The sequence below is a fragment of the Ascaphus truei genome, chromosome 4, assembly GCF_040206685.1.
Source record: "Ascaphus truei isolate aAscTru1 chromosome 4, aAscTru1.hap1, whole genome shotgun sequence".
Classification (NCBI taxonomy): Eukaryota; Metazoa; Chordata; class Amphibia; order Anura; family Ascaphidae; genus Ascaphus; species Ascaphus truei.
The window spans coordinates 112,215,136-112,237,097 of NC_134486.1; the positions used below are offsets into that span (position 1 = coordinate 112,215,136).

Sequence of the window (21,962 nt, forward strand, 5' to 3'; positions counted from 1 at the left end):
AAGTGCATTAACCACTTAATACCCGAGTGAGTATAAGTAACTAGGTTACCAATAAGGAGCGTCTGCTGCTGTGATAGGGTGGTCCAAGACCCTGAATCTAGACAAAACAAAACACAAAACAGCGCACAACGCTCGTGGTGAAGTAAGAATGAACAATTTATATTAAAAAGTAATTCAAGGTTCTGCGTACATCAGATAAAGGTAAAACAGGCATGTAACTGTAACTATGACAGTTGTTACCACTCAGGTATCAGGACACAGGAGAAGGCTGCAGCGGATCACCCAATGTCAGGAATCTGCAGTCACATCAGGCTGTGCTTTCATCTGCTGGGCTCTTTAGAAGCGGAGGGTTCCCTTTAGGCTGAGTCCATGCTCCCTGCTTGCTCGCTGAGGCTCAGGGAAAGCGGGTGCTTTCCCTGGCCTTGCGGTTGCTTACCGCATGCGCTGTCAGCGGGCCGTCAGGGGGCGGGCGCGTCACTGGCCGGGGGCGGGCCAGTGACGTCACGGAGCTGGTTCGCCCTCATTGGGCGAACCGCTCACGTGACTGGCCTGTCGCGCCGGCAAGCGGGGGAATTTTAAATTCCCTTAAGACCTGCGCTTCCGCAAGCTCGCGGAAGCGCAGGTGAGCCCCTACTAAAGCCGCTCTAATTGCGACTGTAGGGGCTCAGTGCTGAGCGGGAGCACGCCTCAGCACGCTTCTGTCAGCAAGCAGTTAACATGGCCGAGGCCTTAGGCTTCAACGTAATCCAGGTAGATAAGTCCCAAGCTCCGTTTAGGAGTAGCTGGTGGAGGGACAGTCTCACCGATCAGGGTCAGCTCTGCCTCCCACGCCAGCTTCACTTAACCAGCAAAGTGATAGAATACTAAGGTTACTAGTAGATCAATAAAAGTATAATTCCAACTAGTTTCGTAGCAATTATAAAGGTGAAGTGGTCTTTATAGTTGCTACAAAACTAGTTGGAATTATACTTTTATTGATCTACTAGTACCCTTAGTATTATATCACTTTGCTGGTTAAGTGAAGCTGGCGTGGGAGGCAGAGCTGACCCTGATCGGTGAGACTGTCCCTCCACCAGCTACTCCTAAACGGAGCTTGGGACTTATCTACCTGGATTACGTGGAAGCCTAAAGGGAACCCTCCGCTTCTAAAGAGCCCAGCAGATGAAAGCACAGGCTGATATGACTGCAGATTCCTGACATTGGGTGATCCGCTGCAGCCTTCTCCTGTGTCCTGATACCTGAGTGGTAACAACTGTCATAGTTACAGTTTAACATGCCTGTTTTACCTTTATCTGATGTACGCAGAACCTTGAATTACTTTTTAATATAAATTGTTCATTTTTAAAGCATGCAGAAGGCTGGATATGAAAGCTAACCAAGCTTTCTGGATATAACAGCGTGCCAGTGTCAGTGTACAGGCACCGTGATTTCACATATGCACATGGATTTCAGGATGCAGCTGCGTTAACAGCAAGTATACATGAATACTATGCCTGCAGTATGAGTCTACAGAACATGTCTACAGAATCATTTGTGAAGCCTATTCGATCAGCCTATGGAAATCATCTCCAAGTGAAGAAGTCTTTCTGTTTAAGCACGTGCATAAAACGGGATCCTGGATTTGAGACCCATTGCACCGATCAAGCTGACCTTGTTCCAGTCTCCCTCACTTCCCCGTATCTTGGTTTAGGAGTTTGTTGGGTTTTGTATTAAGTATTGAATAGCAGCACCGGATAAATAAGTATTATTAGAATTGTGTCGATTTTACTTTAACACAGACACACACTGTGGACTTTCCTCCAAAGTTGAAGGACCTGAAAGTGAAAGTCTATCCAAAAAGAAATTATAGTCAGAAATACTATTAAAAGTATTTAACATGCTGGTTTTTTTTGCCTTGCTCCAAAAATTCGATGACAGAGTAAATCTTGTTTACATTTTCATAGTAATTTGTAGCATAGGGATTTCCTCGTTTTTCATAGTGATTTGTAGCATCTATATATGTATATATATGTTTGTTTTTATATATTTAATGCTGCCAAAGACAGAGGTCATTACACTCTGCTCATATTACTCGACCTCTCTGCAGCATTTGACACCGTGGACCACCCTCTTCTTCTTTACATACTCCATACTCTTGGCATTCGTAACAAAGCTCTATCTTGGATCTCCTCTTACCTCTCCCATCATACGTTCAGTGTCGCTTTTGCAAACACCTCCTCCTCTATCGATCTGTCTGTGGGGGTATCGCAGGGCTCTGTCCTGGGACCTCTTCTCTTTTCTCTGTACACACTTTTTCTAGGTGACCTAATCACATCTCTTGGGTTCAAATATCACCTCTATGCTGATGACACACACATTTACTTTTCTACCCGACCTTACACCTGCTGTACAGACCAAAGTTTCTGAATGTCTCTCTGCGATATCATCCTGGATGGCGATCCACTGACTTAAACTTAAAATGGAAAACACAGAGCTCCCCATACTTCCTCCCAAACCTGTCCCTACGATCTCCTTTCACATTACTGTTGGAACTACGATCATTCATCCAGTTGACCAAGCACGCTGCCTAGGGGTCCCACTCAACTCCTCTCTCACATTCTCCCCTCACATTCAAAATGTATCGAAAACCTGTCCCTTTTTCCTCCACAATATTACTAAGATACGCCCGTTCTTCTGTTGCTCGACTGCAAAAACTCTGACACAGACCATCACTCTCCCGTTTCGACTACTGTAATGCCCCGTTGTCTGGCCTTCCTGCCTCTCACCTGTCTCCCCTACAATCTATCCTAAATGCTGCTGCCAGAATCACTCTACTATTTTCGAAATCTGTTTCAGCGTCCCCCTGCTGAAATCCCTCTCCTGGCTTCCTATCAAATCCCGCATCACGCACTCAATTCTCCATCTCTCTTTTAAAGCTTTACACTCTTCTGCTCCTCCTTACATCTCAGCCCTAATTTCTCGCTATGCACCATCCCAACTCATTCTGCTCAAGGATGTCTTCTCTCTACCCCCTTTGTATCTAAAGCCCTCTCCCGCCTTAAACCTTTCTCACTGACTGCCCCACACCTCTGGAATGCCCTTCCCCTCAGTACCCGACTAGTACCCTCTCTATCCACCTTTAAGACCCACCTCAAAACACACCTGCTTAAGGAAGCATATGAGTAGCTCCATGGCTAATAATTAACACCGCATGCATAAAGCTTGGCCCTTTGCAGACGCCCTTACCAGTACGCCCTCCTACTGTTTCAGTACATTCTTCCTACCAACCAATTAAATTGTAAGCTCTTCGGAGCAGGGACGCCTTTTCCTTTTGTCTGAAGCACTTCTCCCTTTATGTGTTATTTATATGATTAGTTATTTATATGATTGTCACGTGTATTACTGCTGTGAGGCGCTATGTACATGAATGGCGCTATATAAATAAAGACATACATGCATACATACATAGTAGACATGTTTTTTGCATATGTATATTTATAAATTGGAAGCAAATATTCAAAATCAGAGAAAATGCCATCCAACATAAAACTATAATTAATAAGCTGCTATCCCGGGGACGCTGGGTCGTTTAAAGCACAGAACAGGGGGAGGGATAAAAAGAAAAAATAGCAAAGCGCATGAACACTCCGTTGTCAGGCAAATATTACAATAAAAGCCATTTTACATTGAGTATCGTGGATTACACCTTTAAAGAGAGTCCGCATAGTACATAAGGCCACGAGTGGGCTGCAAGGCCAGGTTACACTGCCTCTTCAAGTGACGACATGCTGCAATTTGCCCTGGGGACATTGCCGTTAAACACCGTGTGCTCCTGAGACGGAATCCTAGGGACGGCTCAGCCTCCAACGTTACAATTTGACTCGCGCAACACAGGAGAAAATTGACAGCTGAAGTACCTGCAGCGTTTCCCTGGAAACATATGCAATCTGCTGTTCTGAGAGAGGCCCGGTCACTGAGAGAAAAACAAGAATCATTTCATTTTCATTAGACACAAACGACTGATTAAGTAAAACCCAGGTTCTGGGGTTGATTGCTTTGCGGTTGGTATTATTTCATTCATGCAAAATATAAAACGCTAATGGAAAATACTCGTAAAAATGAAATGAACCTCAGATTGCTGGGGCAGTAATTGCTCCATGTATTGGTCAGGTAACAGCATCAATTGAAATATAACATGTGTAACACACTGGGTTATATGCAGATCAGCACGCACATTTATTTGCGCTGTATGAGGAAAGGTATGTTACACTGCACTAAGTTGCCACTGGTACTGGGGTTCAGCAGGCACCCCTAAAGGCTTCCGCAGCCAACGGGGGTGGGGAGGAGCTGTTTCAACAGTCTCTGTTCCGGTGGCGGCACCCCATGCAGCAGCGATCCGACAGCACCCCATGCAGCAGCGATCCGACAGCACCCCATGCAGCAGCGATCCGACAGCACCCCATGCAGCAGCAACCCGACAGCACCCCATGCAGCAGCGATCCGACAGCACCCCATGCAGCAGCAACCCGACAGCACCCCATGCACCAGCAACCCGGCGGCACCCCATGCAGCAGCAACCCGGCGGCACCCCATGCACCAGCAACCTGGCGGAACCCCCTGCAGCAGCGACCCTGCGGCACCCCATGCAGCAGCGACCCGGCGGCACCCCCTGCAGCAGCGACCCTGCGGCACCCCATGCAGCAGCGACCCGGCGGCACCCCATGCAGCAGCGATCCGGCGGCACCCCATGCAGCAGCGACCCGGCGGCACCCCATGCAGCAGCGACCCGGCGGCACCCCATGCAGCAGCGACCCGGTGGCACCCCCTGCAGCAGTGACCCGGCAGCTCCCCATGCAGCAGTGACCCGGCAGCACCCCATGCAGCAGTGACCAGGCAGCACCCCATGCAGCAGTGACCCGGCAGCACACCATGCAGCAGCGACCCGACAGCACCCCATGCAGCAGCGATCCGGCAGCACCCCATGCTGTAGTGACCCGGCGGCACCCCATGCAGCAGCGACCCGGCGGCACCCCATGCAGCAGCGACCCGGCGGCACCCCATGCAGCAGTGACCCGGCAGCTCCCCATGCAGCAGTGACCCGGCAGCACCCCATGCTGTAGTGACCCGGCAGCACCCCATGCAGCAGTGACCCGGCAGCACCCCATGCAGCAGCGACCCGACAGCACCCCATGCAGCAGCGATCCGGCAGCACCCCATGCTGTAGTGACCCGGCAGCACCCCATGCAGCAGTGACCCGGCGGCACCCCATGCAGCAGCGATCCGGCGGCATCCCATGCAGCAGTGACCCGGCAGCACCCCATGCAGCAGCAACCCGACAGCACCCCATGCAGCAGCGATCCGACAGCACCCCATGCAGCAGCAACCCGACAGCACCCCATGCACCAGCAACCCGGCGGCACCCCATGCAGCAGCAACCCGGCGGCACCCCATGCACCAGCAACCTGGCGGAACCCCCTGCAGCAGCGACCCTGCGGCACCCCATGCAGCAGTGACCCGGCGGCACCCCATGCAGCAGCGATCCGGCGGCATCCCATGCAGCAGTGACCCGGCAGCACCCCATGCAGCAGAGACCCGACAGCACCCCATGCAGCAGTGACCCGGCAGCACCCCATGCAGCAGTGACCCGGCAGCACCCCATGCAGCAGAGACCCGACAGCACCCCATGCAGCAGTGACCCGGCAGCACCCCATGCAGCAGTGACCCGGCAGCACCCCATGCTGAAGTGACCCGGCAGCACCCCATGCAGAAGTGACCCGGCGGCACCCCATGCAGCAGTGACCCGGCAGCACCCCATGCAGCAGTGACCCGGCGGCACCCCATGCAGCAGTGACCCGGCAGCACCCCATGCAGCAGCGACCCGGCAGCACCCCATGCAGCAGCGACCCGACAGCACCCCATGCAGCAGTGACCCGGCAGCACCCCATGCAGCAGCGACCCGACAGCACCCCATGCAGCAGTGACCCGGCAGCACCCCATGCAGCAGCGATCCGGCAGCACCCCATGCAGCAGTGACCCGGCAGCACCCCATGCAGCAGAGACCCGACAGCACCCCATGCAGCAGTGACCCGGCAGCACCCCATGCAGCAGTGACCCGGCAGCACCCCATGCTGAAGTGACCCGGCAGCACCCCATGCAGAAGTGACCCGGCAGCACCCCATGCAGCAGCGATCCGGCAGCACCCCATGCAGCAGTGACCCGGCAGCACCCCATGCAGCAGAGACCCGACAGCACCCCATGCAGCAGAGACCCGACAGCACCCCATGCAGCAGTGACCCGGCAGCACCCCATGCAGCAGTGACCCGGCAGCACCCCATGCAGCAGTGACCCGGCAGCACCCCATGCTGAAGTGACCCGGCAGCACCCCATGCAGAAGTGACCCGGCGGCACCCCATGCAGCAGTGACCCGGCAGCACCCCATGCAGCAGTGACCCGGCGGCACCCCATGCAGCAGTGACCCGGCAGCACCCCATGCAGCAGTGACCCGGCGGCACCCCATGCAGCAGTGACCCGGCAGCACCCCATGCAGCAGTGACCCGGCGGCACCCCATGCAGCAGTGACCCGGCGGCACCCCATGCAGCAGTGACCCGGCGGCACCCCATGCAGCAGCGACCCGGCGGTCACTGCAATCTTATCCCTCTTCCTATCAGTGCCGGAAGTTGGGTCCAACTTCTGGCCACCTGGAGGTGGAAGCTGCGGACCGGCGCAGCCCTGCAGGCCTCGTTGCCCCAAGGTAAGGGTTGTGTGTGTGTAAGGGGGGGGGGAGAGAGACGGGTGGCAGAGAGGGTTGGGGTTCCCCAGAATTTCACAATATAATTCCAGGGTTCCTTAACCAAAAACAAGGCTAAAAACCACTGTACTAGACATGCATTGTTTATATTTAGATCGGCACTCGCGCAAACTTTGCACATTTTTTTCCTTTCTTCGCCAAAGAGACATTTTGCACAGTTTTAGAAGTCTGCAGTCAGTCTGCCCAGCAACAGACCAACTCAATTCCACAGTGTGAAATCTGGACTGCGAGAGACAGAAAGCCCCATGCCAGACTGCTGGTGAAATGTATCCATGTCGCTGACATTGACAGTGTAAACTCAGAAGATTGAGTTTGAAAGTACCCCTCTATTTGCACTCATTACCTATTACTTGTATGTGATTCTAGAGCCATAAAGATGAATCCCTTAGCTAGAAACTAAAAGCGGAAAACAAAAAAGTTTTAATACATATTTATATCATACACTCAAAAAATTAAAATACGTGAATATAATTCCCCTCAGAGGAGCAGTGGGGAGGTGATGGGATATATCAATCTGAGTAGCTGTATTAATATATATTAACTAGAGATATCCCTATCTTCCCCTGCGGTAAAATTATACATTCCGCTTTTAGTTTCTAGCTAAGGGATTCATCTTTATGGCTCTAGAATCACATACAAGTAATAGGTAATGAGTGCAAATAGAGGGGTACTTTCAAACTCAATCTTCTGAGTTTACACTGTCAATTATATGTATATTACCTCCCCTGCACCTACCATTTTAAAACTAGGACATTAAATTTCATAGGTGAGCAGTTTTTCCTATATACCCGTGCGATGTCGCTGACATTGTCAGAACTTTGTGGAACAAACGTTAGCGGGAACGGTTCACGCATGCCATCACTTTTTGACACGTTCCAGCAAACCATTGGCAAATAGAATGTGTGCAAATCTGGAAATGGTGCCCAATCCTAGGACTGTACAGGTGACTTTCACATGAATACCTGCATGTTCTCCGTAGGAAGAGGAGAGCAGCATAGATTCGCTACTTTCATTTGCCTAAACGCTGAGATCTCGCATTTTAAAATGCTGAAGCAGCACGAAAGTGACGTGATTTTTTGTTTGGCAGGATTTCAGCAATTTTAGGAGAGGAAGAAGTACTGCTGACATATCAAACTATATATACTATAATGTATAATATTAAATGTGTGCGTACACACACACACTATATATATATATATACATATATATACATATATATATATATATATATATATATATATTTGTTGTGTGTGTACATAGGTAAGGGATTGGTAACAGTGTTAATGAAATGGTAATGATTGGTGAAGTTAGGAACTTTGGCTTGATTACACTGCCGTAGAGGTCTGAGGGTAAGACGCCCACACTAAGGCTGCGGCCAGGGTAGTGCTGAGCGTGCAAGCGCTCATGCACGGCGGCGCAAGCAAGCTTCACATGTTCTTGCTTGGCAAGCAGGTAAGCACGTTGCCGCAATGTGTTTCGTCGCAGCCAGCGTGAGCGCGCCCGCTCTGTGCCACCCTGGCCGCAGCCTAAGGAGGAGTATGAAAAGGAGGAGGCAGGTTGGATATATTTTATCTAATATTTATTTGGGATATCCTCGCTTTCCTTTCTTGTGAGTTTTAATCAATGTAATAAAAGGTTGCGTTTTAATGTATTTTTATATGGGGATATGAATACATATTTCCATATAAAATGGATTACTTTCTTAGCGCTGACATCTTTATAATGGTAACGTTTTCCTTCTTACAAACAGCCAATATAGAATACAAAATAACAATAATCCACAAAAGAGACAGTGGAATACAAAGGTCAAATCTGTCGGCTATGGAAACAGATTGTAGCATATAAATGTATAATGATGTCCACAACTGAGGGGGAGGGAGGAGTGGCTCAGTGAGTAAAGGAGCCGACTGTAAATAATGACACTTGAGTTTGAATCAGGGGACCAAAAACATAGATTGTAAGCTCACCTGGGCAGGGACTGTGTCTGTAATAATCCTATGCGCTGCGCACTGTGCACTATGCTGTCATTATGAAGCGCTTTGAGTCCCATTGGGAGAAAGGCGCTATACGAAAAAGTCATTATAAAGTTATTAACCTTTGTGAAGACTCACGCAACTTGCGTCACTCATTGGGGCTCGGTGTCACGTTCTCGTGCGGCGCCAGCTGAACGTCACACTGACGGGGGACCGCCATGTCATAACCCCGAACATTGCAGCCCCGCCTTCTCTGGTCACGTGCCTGCCTTTTGCTGCATAACCCCACCCTCGTCTCCTAACCCCACCTCCTTGAGCCAGAACTCGGGCCCCGGCACACTCTGGATCCCCTGCTCCTGAGGTCAAAAGGGGTCTCGTGCAAATGTAACGCTCCGGAATGGGGGAGCATTGACACCTAAATAAGTATGGTGATCCGCCACACAACTATTAACACAGAAACAGGCAGTGGTGAGCAGTGTGAAGGTAAGTGTGGCATCAGTCCGGTGGTGCAATAGGTGCATAGGAGAGTGCTGAAGAATGCTTACCGTGGTAGATGTCTTGCAAGGAGCCACCTCCACAAAACTCCATGCAGATCCACAGCTTATCCCGCCTGAAAGGAACACACAGGTTAAACTTTAACGGGGGGTGCTGCAAGGGTCTAAACTGAACACAGGTTTGTACACTGGTCCGCGCCAGGTCATACAAAGCAAGCATGGCACAGTCACCCTTTGAAACCTTTTCTCATTACATACAATTTCATTTCTGTAGCGTTGAATCCATGCAACATGTGTGTTTTTTTTTTTTAAATAAAAATCAGTTCTGTAGTATTAGATAATACTTGCTACATTTTTTTTGTTTAATTTGACTCTTAATGTCATTTTTTAATGCGTTTTAATATACTGAAAATCCTTTGATTTCTATAACAGGCTTCCGGCCCACTCCCCAGCAGTGCAAGATCTTTGTTACACTTTCCCGCTTGTTGCCAATATTCCCAGCAGTTTGAGCTGCAAACTGTAACAATAGATAATGTTACCTTCGGAATATAAGAATAGACTGTAGCTGCTGAGTTACACCGACTGAAGGATTGATTGAAACGGAAAGGCAGCTATTTAGTGAACTCAAATAAAAAGGGGGACAGGTGGGAACACAGCAGGCAGAATTCCACCTTTAACCTTTAATTATGTCAATTATATTAACTGTATTCCCAGGAGCTCTTCAAAATATCAGAATGTGTACTGCCTGTGGATTGCTTCTGATAAAAGTCAAAGGGGTTAAGGATACAGAATAACTTTGTGACCCAAACACAGGGGTGGGCAACTCCAGTCTTCAAGGGCCACCAACAGGTCAGGCTTTCAGGATATCGCTGCTTCAGCACAGGTGGCTCAATCAAAGACTGCACCCCCTGTGCTGAAGCAGGGATATCCTGAAACCCTGACCTGTTGGTGGCCCTTGAGGACTGGAGTTGGCCATCTCTGACCAAACATCAAGCGTCATAAATGTCACCCCATAAAAATTTTTTTTGGGGGTTCTGAACCAAAAATGAGATTGACATAGAACAGACATCAAAGTGTGAAACGCTACTGAGGCATCGGAGATTACGGAGGCAATATATAAGCGAGACTGGCTCCATTAAAAATAAGCGAGACATGACAGGTCTGAAACACCCAATTATACCGCTTCTTATTGCTGGGGCAGGAAAAGAAGTGTTTTTTTTAACAGCAAATTAAGCAAACACCCTTCGTTTTGGGAGAGCAAAAAAAAAAAAATATCTCCAGACTGGTTTTGTGAGGTGCTGCCGGCAGAAAAGAGGTTAAAACAAAAGACTAAAAGAAAAACAGCCTTGATTACCGGAGGGAAGTGGCTTGTCCACTTTCATAAAGTGAAGGCAGTCTGCAATTCACTGCAAAACTGGGCCCAGCAGCAGTAATAGGACATGGCTTTCTGACAACGGGTGTACATAATTGTTCACCGCTGCCAGGAATTTGTTTTCGGTATAAAATGTAATAAGTGAGCCCATTTTGCTTTCCACGGCTTATTCCTCTGTCTCTTATCAGACGCCCGCACATACACAGCCGCTCTGTGTTAGCTCGGCACAGAACACAGGCCGCGATGCGGATTCGGGGGCAGGAGACTTTCTTTTACAGCAGCCAGTTCTTTGCTCACCGTACTTATAACCTGTTCTGTGCTGGAGGGACCCGTAACTCTTCCGCAAATAGATTAATGAACAAAATAACACAGCAGCCCGCTATTAAACATGCTGTACTCTCCTTGCAAAAGGGTGAATGTCCTTGGGGTCTAACCGCTTGGCTGCCCCATGGTGTAGGCATCACATAAGGGAGTCTGACATTCCAGGGGCCCCATGACGTTGCAGCTACACGCTGGGCTGCTGCTCGTTTTGTAAAGGAGAAAGCCTCCAGAACGCGGTCTGTCTGGAGGAGGAATGGAAGGGCTTTTTCTTTTCTAGTTGTCTTATCAGTGACGTCGCGGTCACGTGGTTGCAACGTGCCGGAGGGACATCAGAGGAGAAAGATGCAGCACATTGAATATGGGCTCATTTGTGTGCCCCCCTTCGGCCCCTTCACTGTTTTACAGAACCAAAATCAATCGACAGGAAGGTCTCAAGTGTTGAGTAGGACCTGCTGCCTCCTTTCACAGACATCACAGAAAATGGAGGTGGTCAGACCACTCCCAAGCTTCAGCTCACCATGTTCACAAGCTAAGTTTGAAAAAAATGTATTTGAAATGACGTGTAAGAGTCGGATTTAGAAAACCGTGCATTCACCACCAAGATGTAACCCTTCCAAGTTTGCTTCTGGAATGTTCGGATTCCACTCCCGATGCCAGGAGTGGATGAGGCAACACTTCCATACTACTTGTCCTCAGGTCTACAGTCACGAGTCTCGACCAGCCTAGACAGAGGCCAAAAATAGTATGATGTTCAGGGAATGTCATAAGGCAGGGGTTCTCAACTCCAGTTCTCAAGACCCCCCAACAGATCAGGTGGCTCAATCAGGGCTCAATCTTTAGCTGGGCCACTAATTGAGCCACTTGTGCTGAAGCAAGGATATCCTTAAAACTTGACATGTTGGGGGAGGTCTTGAGGACTGGAGTTGAGAACTCCTGTCATAAGGAGTTGCCGTCCCTTATGTGCACTAAAGGTTAAATATGTCTCTACCATTATTTCTTATGAGTTCTAGTTCTGCACGAGTGGCACCACGCACACACGCGACACAGTAGATTAAGGAATCGTGATACGCGAGATCTCCTCCTGCTTCAAAGGCAGTATTTGTAAATTGGGGCATAAATCACGAACAAGAAAGCTAATAATAACCCATTATAACCTAACCCCACGGCTTCTCTGTAAACCCCAGTGATGTTTCAGTATATCAAATTAGATAATGGTGAAATTCTATCCTTCGTGGATTTATATCGAATACCTTTATGTAGAATATAAAATTATTTTATTAGCGATATCAACAAATATTATATTATTACCCTCTCTGGAGGGTCTAGAGTACAAACTGCAAAGCGACCTGTTCTTTAATACCTAGGGACATTGCTAGAAACGTCAGGGATCTAAGAATAAATAAAGCTCCATTGGAACGCATTGCCAAATGCATTTTACCTTCTGGCTTTCCCTATTAAGAGAAGCAGGTAAGAAAGCAGATTTTAGTCCCTGTAACCTCAACTGCTTAAATATTACTTTTGTATACTCTGAGGTATTTGCTTTTGTGCTGGTCGGTCTTACACTTTGGAGCCTACATTTGACAATCTATCTTCACCAGGAAGATAAGGTGGTTGTGCCGACTGGTGAGCTGCAATAGAATAATGTTAAGCTTCTCTCTTGAAGCATACCAGAGATTTCTGCTTATAGCTTTTTCCCCCCTAAATAGTCTCCTCACATAGAATGAAATGGTTTTACAGACCATGTGAACAGGTGCTGAATCATTTTAAGATGTGGGATTTCCTGAATTGTTCCAATACCTCGTTCTGGATGTACCAGTGCAGGTACGTACTTCATCCTCCATTTGCACAAGCTCATATGGCTCATTAATATAGGTACAGGCATACCCCGGTTTAAGGACACTCACTTTAAATACACTCGCGAGCAAGGACATATCGCCCAATAGGCTCACGCATGCGCCTGTCAGCGCGTCCTGAACAGCAATACCGGCTCCCTACCTGTTCTGAAGCTGTGCGCAAGCGGGGAGACTATAGAGCCTGTTACACATGCGTTATTTACATCAGTTATGCACGTATATGACGATTGCCGTACAGTACATGCATCGATAAGTGGGAAAAAGGTGGTGCTTCACTTTAGGTACATTTTCGCTTTACATACATGCTCTGGTCCCATTGCGTACGTTAAATGCGGGGTATGCCTGTACTTACCTAGAAGTAATACAATGCAAAAATAATGTAGTACTGATCCCTAGTACTTGCAAAGAACCGTTTGCTATGGCTTAAGCTACAATTTCAAAGTACTTCCATTCCTGGAGTCAAGTAGTAATTCTTATTCCCCTTTATGACAAAGCCTTTCACTGGGGTTTTTTGTTTGCCTTCCACTAGATCAATAAAGCTATAAATATAGAAGTATGTTCCCCCATTACAATTTAACAAAGGTTGACCTTGAAGGACAAATTAGATTTTTTTTCCAACCCAATCTGCTATGTTGATAAACTGTACATATGTCCCACCATTAGGAATTCTTGTCGAACCCCATCATTGCCAGAAATAACGCACAACGTCCTCTGTAACTGATGAAGCTATCCCCCATGATGATCTGATTACCAGCCTGCCACATTTGGATGCGCAGGAGCTATGCTCACAAGCACCGCGCTATGCGGGTACCATTGCACATTCACACCCTGATCCTTTAGTCTGTGTCTCGCGCTCCCCCAGTCAGGAATTAGAAACGCTGCACAACTTCTAGGATAGAATATGCATGTTCTATAGCAGGAGTGGCCAACTCCAGTCCTCAAGGGCCACCAACAAGTCAGCGTTACGGCTATCCCTGCTTCATCGTCCAAGACTGAGCCTCCGATTGAGCCACCTGTGCTGAAACGAAGATATCCTTAAAAAACGGACCTGTTAGTGACCCTCGGGGACTGGGGCTGCCCACCTCTGTTCTATACTGTCACTGATACGAGCAGGACAAAGCGCAGCTAGCTTTCCTTGGACAAACACGTGCGTCACTGCGAAAGATGCTGGCAAGTGGTTTCAAAGGTCACTTGCTCACCAGAGCCATTTAAAAAAACGCAGGCATTGGAAGCTGTGGATTTAGGGGGAGGAAAAGAATAATGCTCTTTTTAACAATATATAGGGCTCTTTTATTTTACTTATTTATATAATAGGCCTAATACATTTTACAATGAGCCCTTATTATAATTTAACTAGATATGACACTGTGAAAATAGCCTATCCGAAGTACAGTTTATCACAACTGTTTAGTAGACTTGGCGTTCAACAGTTACATTTACAATCGTTTACGTACCATTTCAAATAGGTGTCACGATATAGCCAAGGAAAGGTCAAATAGTATGTGCAGCATGGCTACCGAGGGGTTAAGCTTGTGCTCGGTGTATATACGGTTCAAGTCATTCCCTGCTCTGGCAATGAGGGTCTGGTGCATTGTGCAGGGCTGATCTGCAGGCCCACATTATAAAGTAATGAAGGAAATACCAGACAACCGTTCTGTAAACAGTCGGGCCATGTGGGTAAGCTGCACAGATCTCACGGACGCCAGACATTACAAAGTTGCACAACCGTGTATTTTTATTATTACGGGCGGACATGAATTCCAATAAGTTGAGTTTTCTACAGCCTGCATCAAGGTCACTGCTCACCAAGCATACCTTGACCAGGAACGGTGGTCGTGGCGTAGAAATGAATACGCCTCCGCTTTGTGTGCCTCCGGGAGAGAGTATCCTACATGCATTTACACCAGCGCAATGAATCAGGAACTTACTGGGAGAGAGTTATGGAGTCTTTTACACTCCTTGAATAAATGTGACATTCAATGATTGCCCACTTACAAGGCCTCTGGGCTGCAAAACTGTCCCTGATCAAGGAAAAGTGGCGACCCATCGTCAGGCACACCACGAGTCACCCAGATTCTCTCACAGATCAAAGACTTTTTGTGTATAGAGATTCAGGTCCAACGTGCACGCCCCCACATTTCAGATTCATCCGGGGGATATAGTGTGTGTCTGGGCCTCTGGCATTTCCTGGCTCATCACCACTTTACTGAGGGGAACATACTACTGGTAATGTATAGGTTTTCTGCTTTGCTCCTTTGCATTTTTCGAAGTGATCCTATTTCTACTGTATGTCATTTTGTTCTGTGCAAACACCAATGTCTTTTATTATTTTAAATATAAAATGTAATAAATACAGTGTTTGAGCTCTAACCTGAGCCTCTGGGGAGATCGGGCTCATTTTAGGACACTTTTCACCAGCCGGTTTTGTTAAACTGGGATTTTTGTTTCGTTTCTGCGTGTATTTGGGGAACCAAGGTCTCCCTAGGTGTGTGCCGCTCAATAAATCCCGACAGTGGCAGTGTAATAAAAGATTTCTGGGGTGTGCGTGCGCATTTTTGTGCCTTGCATGGAGCGGAGAGACAATCCGGATGACCAGTTTGTGACTAACCCCTTTTATACACGCACACACTTTTATATTAGGCTTGGAAATTAGAATAGTATTTAAGAAATACACGATTTACAAACATTCCAAGAACACTGCAACCTCGCCCATTTTTTCATGATCAATGACGTAAAGCCTGTGGAAGACACTCATGGGTTCCCTGCCTTTGTAGAAATGAGCATTTGTTTCCTTTTTTCGTACCCACCAAAACCTTTTGTGCGCCCTACAGTCCAATCAAATTGAATTGACCCAACAGAAAAAAAATGATGGCACGGCATATTATGTTGCAGAACAAACGCTATATCCCAGTGTCTTCGACCTACACCGAGTGAGACCAAAAGGTGAGCACAAAGTAGACGGAAAAGAACCTTCATCTTAGAGAGAATAAGAGATGAACCCAACTCTGTGTTTATATTTCCGTTTTGCAATCTATGCCGTACGAACGGAACACACGTGTGTAACGTTACCAGGAGGGTTTCTACAGCCCTGTGGGGACGAAAGGCATCCCAGATACAATATCTACAGTGATAAGTTCAAAGCCGTACCTCAGGTAACTGCCAAAGTAAGCCACAATGTTTGTATGCTTGCAGTCTTTCATCATTATAATCTCCTGCTGCACCACAGCAAAGTCTTCTCCTGCAAAAAGAGAGCGAAAAGGGCAGGTTGGTAAATGGGCCGCTTAACTCAAATAACTGTGTTTATAAATTAAAAACCAGGATTAAACACGCAAAAGTTGCCATTTCAAGGGATATTTCACAAGCCATTATTATCATAACCCAGCAGCCATTTATTCTTCGGCGAATACAGTACTAAACCAATGTACTAGAATTGATAGCCTCATAAATGTGTTGTCAACCAAAATAAATCTGTTTTTCATCAACAGACCTGAAACATACTAGAAACCTTAACATATATTGGGACCTGGAGGTTACATAAAATAACTAATGTAAAATAACTAATAAGCCTTCTGCGGCCACACTGCAGAGGAATACGCTGCAGGACCGTCGGACAACAAAACTCTAACCTGTTACACTCACCTCATTAAAGCAGCAATCCAAGCCGAATGGTTTTTGATAAAGAAAAAATGTTCCCCGTAGGGTTGAAGCAGGGGGTCTCCGGAGCTGAACCCCATTCATTTCAGCTCTGGGGAACCCCTGCTTCCCGAGGTACTTACCTCCGTGGACGGGGCCAGCATCTCCTGCAAGGTTAAAGCTCCCACGTCACGCGCGGCAATAGGAAGTCGCACAGGATGACGCCACGGCTTCCGATTGGCCAGCAGGACCTCGGAAAAGTGGCAATTAACTAATTAATTAATTAAAGCGGCAATTCGAGTTTAATTTTTTTATATTTATTTATTGTTCACACAGGATTGAGCAGGGGGTCTCCAAAGCTGAACCCCATTAATTTCAGCTATGGGGAGCCCCGTCTGCATCCGGGAGCCACTGTGGCTCGCCAGCTGGGTTCACATTATCTCTGCTTTTCAAAGCTACTGCGTCCTGGGGGCCAATAAGAAGCTGTGACATCATCCGGTGCAACTTCCTGTTGGCCCATGTGATGTGGAGCTTTAAAAAACAGAGGGATACCAGCACCCCAACAGGGAGGTCTCTCTGGAAGCAGGGTGTCCCCAGAGCTGAAATTAATGGGGTTCAGCTCGGAGATCCCCTGAGTCAATCCAGAGTATAAAAATAAATGTAAAAACACAAAGCACTTGGATTGCTTCTTTAAAGTAGCTTCCTGCTCTATGAGAGCCATTCCAGTCTGATGGGACTTTACTTCTCTCCCATGAAAACTGGAGAACTGAAAATGAACTGTGTGACCTGATCCGAGGCATTACGCCTTCACTCCTCAGTAATCCGTGGGAGGCCTTTTGCATGGCAGATTCTACTCTCCACTGCACAGCTCCGACTCAAACCTCTGATTCACAGGCAGCACCACACGTTTAGCAACTTTTCAAATTCACTTCAGGGAGACTGTCCCCTTGAGGCAAAAACGGAGAACGGTTGAACAGGTGAGAGACAGGTCTAGTTTTTTGATCATCCTAACACAGCCGTGTGCAGCATCGTCCAAATTATGGTAAAGCAGAATGCCATTCATCCTGAAGTGTGTGTGTGTGTGTGTGTGTGTACGTGTGTTTGTCTGTGTGTGTGTGTGTGTGTGAAACCTACCTATCCTCTCTGTGAGATCTATCTGCCAGGTACAATCATTTTGTTCTGTGCAAACACCAATGTCTTTTGTTATTTTAAATCTAAAATGTAATAAATACAGTGTTTGAGCTCTAACCTTGGCTATAAGTGTGGTTTATATATTTTTTACTGCGCTAACATATTGTTGAGATTTGCGCGGTTTGTATCTTGTTTTATAGATATATATATATATATATATATATATATATATATACTATATATATATATATATATATATATATATATATATATATATATCAGCCCCACACTGATGAGACCCATTAAGGTCGAAACAGCTGTCTGTGGGTGGTTTTCTGGGTATGCACCTTAACCCTGGCTGTGCTCAAAGCTGTGACCATGCAGCAAGCTTAAGCCTATAGGGAACCATGTTAAAAATGGTTTTTGAGGCAAAAAGTGACACTGTGTGCTCATTTGCATGTCATTTCCCAGAATCCCTTGCTGCAGTGGAAGTGCTGTATGCTGGGTGATAATGGGGAAAGGCGGGGTTGCAGACCTCAGAGAGCTTGAGAAAAGACCTTGTGGTCTGAAACGTACATCGCTCTGGAGTTTTGGTGATTGCCTGATGATTTATTGAGATTAAATAATCCTTTTTCTATTGAGTGTGCTGCGGATTTCATGTTTTTATAACAAAAAGAGTTTGTTAAGCATAAATAATGACAACAATGAAAAACAAGGTGAAAAAATATAAACACATTTAAAAAAAAAAACACAGGGCAGACAGAGAAACACAGTGGTAGAGCAGGTTAATGCATAATGGAGTGTCTCACAAACCCTAAAACCTGTGGAAAAACCTATATATAGGTCAAATGAGGGAGGGAGAATCCTAGTACTCCCAGTGGTGATCAAAAAAGATCCCACATGATTGTGAGAAAGAGATTAAACGAGGTAATGTTAATGGAAAAACTGACAGCATTCCTCAACCCCTCGACGGAGCGGTTCTATACTATATGGGAACCCTGGCAGACCCACTGAACGTACCATTCATATTCTCTCCCAAATTTCAGTAACTACTTGGGACCGCCGGAGGGATGCGTGAAAAGTGCCGCCAGGGGGTAGAGGGAAAGCCCTGTATCCCCCCCCTCTCTTTTTCTGGAGTCTAGTCCCTGGGACCACTGAGTGACCTGAGCGGTCAACCGCACCTCCGGGTGGGTATTCAGTGCCCCCCCCCCTCTTCCTCCCTTCTGTCAACAAAATGTAAAAAAATAATTATTATTATTATGTTACTATTATCCTATAATGTTTGTAATGTGATATATTTGCCTAATAAAAATGTTTGGAAAAAAAAAAAAACAAGATCCCACATGGGGTCATGATTGACCGGCCGGTCGGTCTCCACTAATGTAGAACCACAGGAAAATAGGGGAAGGACAAAAACATAACCAGGGAGTTAAAAGATAGTATGATAATAAATGTAAATGTAACAATATATATATATATATATATATATATATATATATATATATATATATATATATATATATATATATATATATATATATATATATGCAAATATAACTGTATGCTCATCTGCATGTCTTAGGCAGGTCTGCAACCCCGCCTTTCCCCATTATCACCCAGCATACAGCACTTCCACTGCAGCAAGGGATTCTGGGAAATGACATGCAAATGAGCACACAGTGTCACTTTTTGACTCAATAACCAAACAGCTGTCTGTGGGTGGTTTTCTGGGTATGCACCTTGACCCTGGCTGTGCTCAAAGCTGTGACCATGCAGCAAGCTTAAGCCTATAGGGAACCATGTTAAAAATGGTTATTGAGGCAAAAAGTGACACTGTGTGCTCATTTGCATGTCATTTCCCAGAATCCCTTGCTGCAGTGGAAGTGCTGTATGCTGGGTGATAATGGGGAAAGGCGGGGTTGCAGACCTGCCTAAGACATGCAGATGAGCATACAGTTATATTTGCATATTTGCTTTCCTGTGGAGGGTTTTTGTCACTTTTTTTACTCACCATAACTTAACTCAGTATTATGGTTTAGCCTATCCCATAGCCTCTCTTGCATTCCCAGTAAAATCAACCCCACACTGATGAGACCCATCAAGGTCGAAACAGCTGTCTGTGGGTGGATTTCTGGGTATGCACCTTGACCCTGGCTGTGCTCAAAGCTGTGACCATGCAGCAAGCTTAAGCCTATAGGGAACCATGTTAAAAATGGTTATTGAGGCAAAAGTGACACTGTGTGCTCATTTGCATGTCATTTCCCAGAATCCCTTGCTGCAGTGGAAGTGCTGTATGCTGGGTGATAATGGGGAAAGGCGGGGTTGCAGACCTGCCTAAGACATGCAGATGAGCATACAGTTATATTTGCATATTTGCTTTCCTGTGGAGGGTTTTTGTCACGTTTTTTACTCACCATAACTTAACTCAGTATTATATATATATATACATATATATATATATCCTGAACAGAGGGTTTCCACGAATAGAAGTGTGCTAGTCTTAATAGATTGAGCCTCAGCAGAGATCCCACTAACTGGCACCTTTAACAAATAAACATGCGCAGCAGCAGTGCCACACTGGAGAGACAATAAATGAAGAGAATGTCACTGACACTCGGCAGTCTCCTTGCTGATTGGTTGAAGCGCCCGTGTCCATTCTGTGTACAAGTTAAAACTTTTTTTGTTTTGTTCTTATAAGAATTAATCAGCCAGGCAAAAAACAAACAAAAAAACCGAGACGCCTGTCTCCCAGAGTCCTAAATAATTGGAGACCTTAATAACTGCATCCAAAACCTGACAACTGTAGACCCACTTTCAGCAGCCGTACCCCACAACCTGCCCCTTGCATCTTGTAGCCACGCACGGAATGCTCCCTCACACCCTCTACAAAATTACATTCCGATAGGGAAGGGGGGGAGATAGAAATGAGAAAACACACGGGGAAGGCAAAATGTGGACAAAAAGTCATGGCTACCAGCTCAATATGCTGTGATTTCCCAGAATCTCTGGCTGCAGTGGAAGCATTGTTCGCCAAGTGATAATGAGGCAAGGCAAAGTTGCAGACCTGTCTGAGATTCGTCTTGTGCTCACAAGTGGTATTTTTATTTGCTTTGATAGAGCTAAAAAGATGAGACGGCATAACCAGAGTGGTAGAAACAGAGATTTCAGGATCACAGACACAACAAAGCAGATGAGTGAGATTGCACACGCACTAATTGACCATTGTTTTTAACTTTATTTGAATTTATTTTCCTTTGGACACATAATTACGCACCAAATTTGGCTGTTGGGGACAGGAGTTTGTTATAATACAGTACTGTATATCACAGTGAGCCAGTTTCTTATCTGCGAGGCTGCGGTAGCTATAGCCTAACACACATCTGTTAATGCATAATGATCGGGCTTCTCCCTTCTGTCTTTGAGGCCCTTAGTAACCTTCTTTTTTGCACTACTAATGACCTAACCCAGGGGTGTGCAAACTGGGGGGTGGGGAGCAAAACTTTATACGGCCCAACAGTACACAATGTTAATTTATGGTTTACCACAATAAACATTACTCAAACTGAGTGCCAGAGAAATTTGTAACACCGTTTAACGCGATTGATCTATGAGAACTGGTTTGTTCATCAGATTTATTAGTGACCGACACAGTCGGCATACTGCAAAAGTAAATCACTGTCCACAGATGGGCCAAATAACTGGAACAGTGCAGCAAGATTGGGAAAGAAAAACAGCAGGATATATTACCCTCCGGTTTCAAAGAGGTCAGCGACTGCCAAGTAATAGCACAAACAGTTCAAGTAGATTTATTATCAAGGGAATAGTCAAATAAATTAGGCTTCTGTGCAAAATGTTAGCAGAAGAATCCTGCTAACAACACACAAATCTCACTGCTGACATGCCAATAAAGGTATCATTTCAACATGTGCTGGATTGTCTCTTTACAAACTAGTGTGTGGGGGGGGAGGGGGGGGAGAGTGGAGGGGTTTGGTACATACTGTACATACACACGTATTTTCACATGATCACAATCATAGTTTGCTGGGAAGCTTATACTTGAGAGAGAAAATGATGTACACACATTTGTAGAACGGGCTTTACCTAGCATACAGTGCTCCATGTGAATGGATATTCCAGGCAAAAGGTGACACATTATGTGCTCATTTGCATATCATTTCCCAGAATCCCTTGCTGCAGTGGGAGCACTGTATGCTAGGTGATAATGGTTGAAAGGCAGGGTTGCAGACCTGTCTAAGACATGTGAATGTGCTCACAAGTGATATTCTTCATTGGCAATATGCTAACGGTGGAGGTTTTTGTTGTCTTTTTCACCCACCATAACGTAAAATGTATATATATATACTAGCTGATATACCCGGCGTTGCCAGGGATTTAAT

The 21,962-nt window shown here is 46.3% G+C and overlaps 1 protein-coding gene across 8 annotated transcripts in view; it reads right to left on the reverse strand.

Moving 5' to 3' along the window:
• The window catches only part of MAP4K3 (mitogen-activated protein kinase kinase kinase kinase 3), a 264,180-nt gene that overhangs the window by 115,465 nt on the left and 126,753 nt on the right, over positions 1-21,962 (reverse strand). For all 8 annotated transcript variants that reach the window (XM_075596465.1, XM_075596462.1, XM_075596466.1 and 5 more), the window contains exons 3-5: positions 15,949-16,039; positions 9,307-9,371; positions 3,897-3,952 (exon numbers count right to left, since the gene is read on the reverse strand). In XM_075596465.1, coding sequence (XP_075452580.1) covers positions 3,897-3,952; positions 9,307-9,371; positions 15,949-16,039 — 212 coding nt within the window. The remainder of the gene's footprint in view (positions 1-3,896; positions 3,953-9,306; positions 9,372-15,948; positions 16,040-21,962) is intronic.